This window comes from Pantherophis guttatus, chromosome 4 (genome assembly GCF_059756535.1).
Source record: "Pantherophis guttatus breed Tessera chromosome 4, ASM5975653v1, whole genome shotgun sequence".
NCBI lineage: Eukaryota > Metazoa > Chordata > Lepidosauria > Squamata > Colubridae > Pantherophis > Pantherophis guttatus.
The window spans coordinates 113,719,712-113,729,724 of NC_142066.1; the positions used below are offsets into that span (position 1 = coordinate 113,719,712).

The 10,013-nt window shown below is 34.9% G+C and overlaps 1 protein-coding gene and 1 long non-coding RNA gene across 2 annotated transcripts in view; one reads left to right on the forward strand and one right to left on the reverse strand.

The window, feature by feature from the left end:
- LOC148114311 (uncharacterized) overlaps positions 1-5,994 on the forward strand; it is an 82,000-nt gene extending 76,006 nt beyond the window's left edge. Inside the window, exon 6 of the mRNA XM_087892581.1 lies at positions 1,754-5,994. Coding sequence (XP_087748707.1) covers positions 1,754-1,836 — 83 coding nt within the window. The 3' untranslated portion in view covers positions 1,837-5,994. The remainder of the gene's footprint in view (positions 1-1,753) is intronic.
- Positions 1-9,622, reverse strand: part of LOC148114312 (uncharacterized) — a 28,465-nt gene extending 18,843 nt beyond the window's left edge. The window contains exons 1-2 of the long non-coding RNA XR_015733976.1: positions 9,413-9,622; positions 1,715-1,842 (exon numbers count right to left, since the gene is read on the reverse strand). This is a non-coding gene — a long non-coding RNA (uncharacterized LOC148114312). The remainder of the gene's footprint in view (positions 1-1,714; positions 1,843-9,412) is intronic.
- Positions 9,623-10,013: the final 391 nt, after the last annotated feature.

The following is a 10,013-nucleotide window of genomic DNA, read 5'->3' on the forward strand; positions in this document are numbered from 1 at the left end:
TTCTATGAACTAAGTACTGCCCCTTTCGCCTAAACTTACATTTTTGTGGATGTTCTCTATCAAGTTAATCCCAATATTTTCTAATAGAGAGGCCTTAGGTAGTAAACTGGTAAAATTTAGAAAATTGGTCAATAACTGGTTAATAAAGCTTTTCTTGCCCCTTTAAAAATAATAAAATAACAATACATTCTCACTCTTTTAAGGATATTGCCTTGCATAACATATATACCTAAAAAAGATTGCAGTGATAGGAATGCATCATATGATCCCTATTTTTAGCTTCCAGGTGATACAATATATCTACTTGATACTTTTAATGTTTTCAGTTGTGCTATGAATGAAGTTTGCTCACTAGGACAGTGAGATCAAGTTCTACAATAAATTGGAAAGGAGAGAATGTAATACCGCTTTCATTGCTTTATATGTAAAACATTATTATTATTATTATTATTATTATTATTATTATTATTATTATTATTATTATTATTTATTCAATTTATATACCGCCCTTCTCCTATTGGACTCAGGGCGGTGCACAGCCAAGGATAAAAAACATACCAATACAAAATTTAAAATCAATTAAAAGAATTATACAGCTTTGGCCCACAATTTAAAACAATCCAATTAAAACCCAATGTACACTTAAAAAGCTAAAAAGAGCTAAAAAGGGGGGGGGGTTCACGCCAGCCCTGCTTGATGGAAAAGAAAAGTTTTTAGGGCACGGCGAAAGGCCCGGAGATCTGGTATCCTTCGTATCTCCGGGGGCAAATTGTTCCAGAGGGCAGGTGCTGCCACAGAGAAGGCCCTCCCCCTGGGGGTCGCCAGCCGACATTGCCTGGCTGACGGCACCCTGAGGAGTCCCTCTCTGTGGGAGCGTACTGGTCGGTGGGAGGCTATCAGCGGCAGAAGGCGGTCTCGCAAATACCCAGGTCCGATGCCATGGAGCGCTTTAAAGGTGGCAACCAACACCTTGAAGCGTACCCGGAAGACCACTGGAAGCCAATGCAGCTCACGGAGGAGAGGCATCACATGGGAGCGCCGTCTGGCTCCCATAATCCCCCGCGTGGTCGCATTCTGCACCAGGTGGAGCCTCCGGGTGCTCCTCAAGGGGAGCCCCATGTACAGAGCATTGCAGTAGTAAAACATTCCATTAATCCTAAAGTATTTTCTTTAAATAAATAAATAAACAAACACTAGTTTGTTCATGCAGTTTTCCTGCTGGGTTTATGATGAAAATAGCACTGTCCTCTATTATTAGCTTGGGAGGGTGGGAGCTTTCATTAGGGTTTTGCTTCTAGGGAGTGGCAGGAAATCTGAATCATGGCTCAGGGAAAGGAAAGAATTAAAGATCTTTTTGCCAACATTTTCTATGAAGTTTTATAAAAGAATAAACATGACGTAGCATAATGTTTGGGTTGAGCCTTAGACATTTATGCTAAACCATATGAACATCATTATCAGATATAAGGATCCTAGTCTCTGTCCATTGCATATTCTCTTTGAAATTGTACAGTACTCATTTGCAAGAAACATTGTATTGGCCAAGGTTTTATTTTCTATATTTCTATATTTATAGTTCAGTACATATCTTCAAAATAGAAAGGGGCAATTATAAGCAATTAGTTTTCCCCCTTTAATCTAAATCTTCTGAGCAGCACACAATCCCCCACCTCAGATAGAATAGTATGAAAATAGTTTGATTCTCTATACCTACATTATTAATTATTAATTTGTTCTTTTCTCTTCTTTGTAGGTGTCCGGAGATGTGATAAAGGACAGCTCTACTCCGTCTGCGGGCTGAATCAAAATGTGATCCTGCTCTTCCTCTTCCTTTGAATTTTTCTGAAGAATACAGATGACACATTATATTTGTTTAAATGCAGCCTCTGGAAAGTGAACTAATAGTCCAGAATTGCATACCCTGGTTGTTTCAGATAGCTTTTCTTTCATTCTTTTTCTGCTTTTTTCTTCTTCTACAAAATTAATCCCATCAACCAGGGATATCTCTAAAAATAGATTGCTTTTGCTGCCACCAACAAACTTTTTCTGTTCAGGAAATTCTTCTTTTTTTTTTTTCTATTTTATCTATCTCTATATCTCTTTATCTACCTCTACTTCTACTACCTCTACCTCTATCTCTACTTCTGCCTCTACCACTTCTTTATCTATCTATCATCTATCTATCTATCTATCTATCTATCTATCTATCTATCTATCTATCATCTATCATCCATCTATCTTCTCTCATCTATTATCATTGTAAAACGTTGGGAATAATGGAATTATTCTTGTTATTGAAGATTTGGAACGTATAGAACCATTCAAAATATGGGGGAAGTATGTCATTTTTCCATATTGCATGGATTTCCAAACCTTTCCTTGGAAGAGAAAGTTAATCTTTCAGGTGGAGTGGGCACATTTACAATTTTGATAGCATGTACTAGAAGATCAGTAATCAACTGGTTACTGTGCATGTAGAGGATCTTGATTATTAATGAAGAAGTCACACTGAGTATGGTCACTAAAAATTGTATCACTTTCCACTGCAGAATAGAATTTTCTTTTTCCAGAATTCTGCAAATTGTCAATATGCACAAAAGCTCTGAAAAAGACTTTAACATGTGATAACAGTTTAAAAAAATTCTTAGATACTCACCATTGTAAAACAAATGTAGAAATCTGAAGGGTTTTCTTTACTTCCCCATCATTGCATATCACATTAAATTAGGAACTAGGAACTTACACTAAAGACTAATGAAAAAGCTGAGTTTTTCTTCTGTGTTAAATCAAATGCCTTTTAAGAATATAAGTTTGAATTTTAAAGATGCATAAATCCATAGTTCATATTTCATAGTTTATATTTTATACTTCATATTCATAGTTTATATTACAGATTGTCTAAGTACTCTTGTAACTAATTATTAACTGTTTGTATGTTTGTAATGGCTCACAATTAGAAGAGAATATATCAGATATACTGTATATTCACAATGCACAAATCAGATATATCAGAAAAAAAATCTATTACTACTAAACCATAGGTTAATACTGCTGTCTCATGGGGGAAAAACACCTGAATTAGGGTCTAGTATTTCTTCTAAAAACCAAGGAAGGAAAAGTATAGGCTTGTTTCTTTTGGGAAGCAATTCCAAGTCAATTCCAGACACTCTACAATCTGTGTCTGGAAAAGTATAAATCATACACAATTGTGCTTTGTTATCAATGCAGATTAGGCAATGTTCAGATTGTGCAAATTTTAGATTTCCTTTTCAGTTCTGTTCCCTGGGCTCTTTCCTAGCATCCAGAATTATCTGGGATTTAATTATGACAATTTTGAAATGTCAGCCTTCAACCTAAATGTTAGATGTTCAAAACCTTTAAGAAGTATAATCCCAGAGCTGATTAGGATATGAATTTTGGATTTAGTTCTATTTTCTGCATGTAAGCTCCTTTATGATACCAGAGGACTTCTTTATAGATAGTCTACATTTAGCAACCACATTTGGGAGTACCAACTCAATTGCTAAGTGGAAAATCACATGAGTGCAATTGTGCTTATGATTTGATTGCAGCTTTCTTTTTTCTCTACTTCTTCAAACTTTGAATTGCTTAACCCTAGCACTAGATAATTAGTAAGAAGGAAATTAATGATTATATTTACATTTACTGAAGAGGAAGGGATTAAAAAAGAATAAGAAAGCACATAATGGAGAATGCAAATTTTAAAGGAATGTGCTAATGCATGTTCCCTTAGCATGCTCTCAGCTCCCACCACCAAATGCCCTAGGCAAATTAGCTAGTGCTAACACATTCTTTTCAATATGTATTTCCCATTGTGTGCCTTCTTATTCTTGTATAATCTCATTGTCTCCTATCCCTCTGCTCTTTGAGAGGGAAAAAAGAAAAAGAAAACAGGTTGGACACAGGAGAATGTGTTATAACTAACTATAATGGTGAACATGTGACTGAGAGACAATGTGAAGGTCATAAATGCACAATTTGGTTGCATGGTTATTTTTCAGGACCATTGTAGCTTTGAACAGTTGCTGCATAAGACAGTCTGTAAGCAAGATCTACCTCTATCACTGACACAGAGTGCCTGCTTTAGAGTAAGTGTCTTAAAGACAGTTTTGTAGTCTTTCACTAGAGTTGAGGAGAAGAGGCAGATTTATGCTGGCAGGAATTCACATGTTCTCTTCTTTCTGGAATTTAGGTAAAGTAGCATGGTGAATTGCCTTCTACTCGTCGCCAGTACTCATAGAGGTAGCATTGCCACTTCTTCTACCTAGGATATTTTATTTTGGGGGGATGGGGGGGATGGGTGGATGAAACCTAGGCTTCAAGAGAAAATCCAAAGCAAAAACACAAAGTTTACATTCTTTCTTTCTCCTCCCACTTCATCCACTCAAGATCCAGGAACATTTGTGTAGCAAAAAAAAAAGGCAAAAGAACAATTGGGTATATGATGTGCAGTTGATGAGATTAATGATAATCTCATTATCCCATATCATTTTATCTTGATTCCTATATTTATTATTTATTTTCTTTATGTGATATTTTTAACTTGCTTTAATTTTTTGTTAGCTCTCCAGACTCATATGTTTGAGATGGGAGGCCATATAAATTGAAACTGCAAATTAATTTCCATTCAATGAGTTATTTTTTAAATTTATTTATAAAACTCATATGCCACCCATCTCAAAGAAATAAGTACTGGTGAAGATGAGTGGAAGTCAATATGCATTCTTCAGGGATACCATGTATGTGCATATATCCTATTCTATTTTATTCTCTCTGGTCTCCATTTACAATTTTTTAAAAAAAATATGAAGCTTGAAACTCCAAAAGAAACTCCAAGAAGTGTGCCAATGTACACTTATGGAAACATACAAAGAAATAGTTATGAATTCTAAATCTAGAAACTGTTTTCATTGGTATAAGATTTATTTTAAGTGTTGTGGAAAACAAACGATACAAGTTCTGAAGGTAATCATATCATTAAAGCAGTTATTGCTAATCAGCTGCCAAAACCAGAAAAAGAAACATATACCATGAATTTCATCAATTCTGAGACAAAGAACTTGATTTCATTATTTCCACCATGCATTTGAAGATTCTCCTTTTTATGACATGCCGCTGAAATATATCCCTGGATATACAGCTAGTTTAGCATCAGAATCTGTGGTAGTTCTCTTTTTATTACCTGACCTTTCTTATTTAAGAATCCGTTTATCTCCTGCAGTGAAACTTTAGTCCCTGGAAGATGATAGACCAACATGCTTATACATAATTCAGGAGCAAAGCTAGTTATTTGTTCCTGGCTTTTCTAAAAATCTCACATTTTAAAATAGTGCTTGCTGCATCTCAAAGCATTGAAGCAATGTGGCTGAGTTTATAGAAATGAAATTGTTGCAGGGAGAAATCTTACGTAAGACTATGAGACGAACAAATAATGTATTCCCATCAAAGCATGCTGCAGAATGGTACAGCATGAATGGCTAGGCATATCTCTTCAATAACTTTGTTATTAATAACGCCAATAAATCTTTTACTGTAAGATGCCATTATGGGCACAAGCAAAAATAATTTAAAAGTAAATATAGCTTTTATGGCCTTAAAGTGTGCTTCAGTTTTTCTATTCCATATCAAGGGTCAGACTTCGAAAGCAGATGGATTTAGCAACATTCAGAGTATAAGGGTGAAATGAGTTCTAGAAATGTGTGTAAGCCGTAAGGTAAATGCACATCAAAACTACACAAGTTTGACTCTAGCCTGAGAGGTTCTGGATGAAGCAAAAGGAATGTTGGCAACCATACGTTTAAAGAGTGTGCTGAAAATTGACTCCTGTTTTTATTTTTTATATCTATTTTGTATGTTTTATTTTTAAATTGCTGAGAGTCAGATTGCAGTAAGATGTATGTATTGTATTTGTTTATTGAATAGCCCAAAGGCCTTTTCAAACAAAACAGAAAAGAAAAAGGGAAAAAGACAAAAGAGTTACAAAAATAACAATCTAAAAATATATGATATATGACATTAAAATTTTACAATATCAGATTTCAATAGCTAAGTTGCCAAGACTAGATAACTCAAATAAGATAGCTCCTCTCTAACTCAGCTCATCTTTCTTACAATCAATGAAATTTTTTTCGATATAACTGGCTCGTATTGCTGTCATCCTTTTAAGGTAGCGATGTAAATAGTAAGATGTAAATACATGTCATTTCTGTCTCTCTTTTACCAGGTGATAGATTTACAATGGGACACCCAGTATGGCTGGATATTTCTCCCCCTCCCCATTATTCTTTTCAATTTATAATTTGGTTAAATACAAAGTTTTATTTATCACCTTAATCGATGAAGAAAATACTTTTTCTTTAGCTGTATTTTAGTTTCTGTAGGAATGATTATATGATTTCCATGGTGTTTCCAACAATGTTACTTCATTAAGATGCCATGTCATAATTATAGTCTCTCTTTTTTAAAAAAAGCTTCTATTGAAGAATGAGCATAGGATAGCACTATGTTCATGCAGAATGTTAACAGAATAACATATTTGCAGATTATACGGCTCAACCATAGAGCATCCTTTGTAAAGGAATTATTGAAGAGATTTTCCATCAGGTTTGGTTTATATTTAATTTTGCCCTTAGAGAACACATACAATTTACATACCCTTTACAGAACACATACCCAGAGCATATTATTTGTGTGTTTTTAAGATTTGAGATATTGTTTTAAAGCTCCCGTCCTGAATTACAAATACAATTAATAATTTTAATTAATGATTTTCAATAATTGGGCTATAGTTTTTGCTCAAAACAGTAAAGGTTTGTAAAGTCCCCCACTCCCATTTAAAGAACCTTTCTGAGAAAAGAAAGAGAGAGGTAGCTATTTTCAGAAGTCTGATCTAGCAACAGTTTTGCTCCCCAACTGAGGCTGGCACCTCCCTTTTTAACTTTCTGTAAATCTCTCAAGACCCAGTTGTGTCATCATGTCTGGGGATCCCAGAACACTGGTGAAATTACCAAAGGTGGGCTAAAAAGCAATGAGAACTGAACCCTTCCCTTTGTTTCCCTTCCCTTCCTTTCCCTTCCCTTCTCTTCCTTCCCTTCTCTCCCCAGAAGGGTAGTAAACAGTGGTGAAATTCAGCTGGATCTATCCGGCTTGACCAAACAGGTAATGCTGGTAGTGAGAGGCTCTGCCCACCCACCCAGACATCATCACATCCCATTTTTGACCCTCTGGGCATGCACAGACGGTTCTGTGCATGTGTGGAGGAGGCGCGTACACTCACGTTTGCAAACCGGTAGCAAAGGTAAGTGAATTTCACCCCGGTAGTAAATGCTGCTGCTGGGTAGGGAAATGAACAAGGAATTGAAAGACTGATTGGAAAACTATCATGGAATGTCAAAAATAAAGATCAATGACCACAGCAGCAGCACAGTAGCAGCCAGTATATGACTTCCCCAAATTTCATTCCCTCATGAATCCAGGATTTTGGATACATTTTATAATTTAGGCCACTTGAAATACCTTGGTTAAAAAATGTTGCACCATTTCACCCACTTAAGGTCATGACAATAAGAATTTGTCTTATTGGCTATATAAATGGAACTAATTTAATTAATGAACTGAAATAGAGTAAGCTGTTATTCAAGTATCCACCAGGATCTGTGTAACCATAGCCAGACAGAAATTCAGGAGATGATTTTGACTACCGAAACCTCCTGCATATTGGGAAGAGAGCAATCTGCTAGCTCACAAGAAAGAAACTGATATTTTCATTAATAAGTAAGTTATGTAAAGTCTTTTTGTGAGAATCCCAAAGGTGCTTTTTCAAAAGGCGCTTTTTCAAAAGGCAACTGGACTTTCTTTGTTTTGCTTGAAGAACTTTTGCTTCTCATCCAAGAAGCTTCTTCAGTTCTGACTGGATGGTGGAGAATGGAATAATTTATATTTCTTGCAGTCATCTAGTTACTAGCACTCTTATGAGAGTTGTTGAGGCCACCTGGAAGTTTAATTGTGCCCTCAGGGTTGCCTGAATAATGCAAATGGATATGGAATCTTCTTGGAATTGCTGAAAGGACTGTGTTGTAGACAGGAGATAGGTGGTGTTGTATCCTTTCCCTCTGTTGAAGTTCAGTCTTAATGTAGATGGCCTCTTTGACCCCTCTTTCAAATCAGTTGATTTGAAAGAGGGATCAAATGAACATCTACATTAAGGCCATGTACATATAAATCCTTTCATTCCCCACCATTCAGTCAGAACTGAAGAATCTGCTCGGGTGAGAAGTGAAATGTGTTCAAAGAAAACAAACAAAATCTAGTTGCTGTTTGAAAAGGCACCTTTGGGACAACCATGACCTGGATGACTAACAATCTCCACAGACTTTTTGTGAGAGTCTTGTTGTCTGAGTTGGTGACTATTTCTCTCAAATTCTTACTGTTGTATAGCCAATTGGACAACTAGTCATAACAAGACTGCTCAGGTTCACTACTGATCAGCAAAGATATATGTACTGTATGCAGAAAAGTTAGAGTTAACAAAAGAGGCAAATGGCAAAAGTGAATTTGCCTGGTATAATGATATGCTTTTTTAAAAAAAAGTTATGAGGGCATCTCTTATTTCATCATAAAATTAATAGCTATACAAGAGCATCTGCTTCTACTCTATTAAATATGCAATAAGAAGTACCATATTAGCTTGATTTATTATCTCTCCAAGTTTCAAACAAAATCTGTAAAAGATTGTAATTGGGCATAGGCTAATATTATGCTGCTGGCAGCATCTCTTGTCCTGCCCCGGCAGTGATGAAGCACATGAGACAAACAAATAGACAATTTCATGAAAGTAATATCAAAAGCACATTCCTCAGTGCTGATTGTCTTATTTTGGTCACATTCATGTTCATAACTCAAATTACTAATTTGAATTTATTAAGAAATAGGTCATATTGTTACACAGTTGGAAGCACCTTAGCCTAATTTGAGTTTAGCGTATTAGAAATAAAGTCATCCCATTTCCTCCTCCATCTAATCCCATAGCTCTTTAAACTGAATAAAGAACTGTGAGCAATGCTGTTTCTTTGACTCGCCTATATGATATTTATACAAAGAGAATAAATGTACCAAACAATTTCTTCTAGCATTCCTCAATACTGTATTTTTTTAAGCATTGATTCAGTGCTCATTTACTTATTCTCTATCTCAGCAATAATATTTTCATTCAGCCAGAATATAAATGAAAGATCCTTGTGACATTACAAATGATATGAATTCATGGCCCTTTTATAGCCATATGAACAACAACACAGGCATACAACAACAACAACAACAACAACAACAACACATACACACATCACATATTGTCCTCTGAAAATCTTTGTTTTTGTCCTAAAATCATACCTACCATCTTTTTTCTCTTCCAGAGAAATCTTTATTTTTGTATCTGTTATGTCTTTAAAAGAAGATAGAAACAGAACAACATCACCTTTCTCATTCTTAATTGGGACAACATCCAATAGACACCAAAATGAAGACCCTGAAAGAAAAATAAATCCATTACATATATCATATAATTCTATATGTATATATGGTTAATTATATGATACAATTGAAAAGCTCAAAACTAAAAAAAAAAAAATTCAATTTCCTTCAATTTCCTTCATTTGTTGTTATGCAATAATGCTGTCTTCTCTTAAAGTAAAGTATTCATTTAAATGCAGTACATATCTACTGTGATAATAATCTGATAAACATTCTTGTATCATTTTATTTTGAACTTTTATCTTTTAAAAAACATTATAAAGTGATCTTATGTTTGGGTTATCTTATTCTCTCTGCCCTTCGGTATGCTGAAAATACTGCTATAAATATCTTTTGCACTTTGTGTTAATTGCACTAGGGCACCATGATAAGATTGTTTACAGATATTTCTTTAAAATAGTATTATTGCTTTTGTTTAACTCAGTAATTTTTTATTTATAAGCAAACATTTACATAGAATGGGT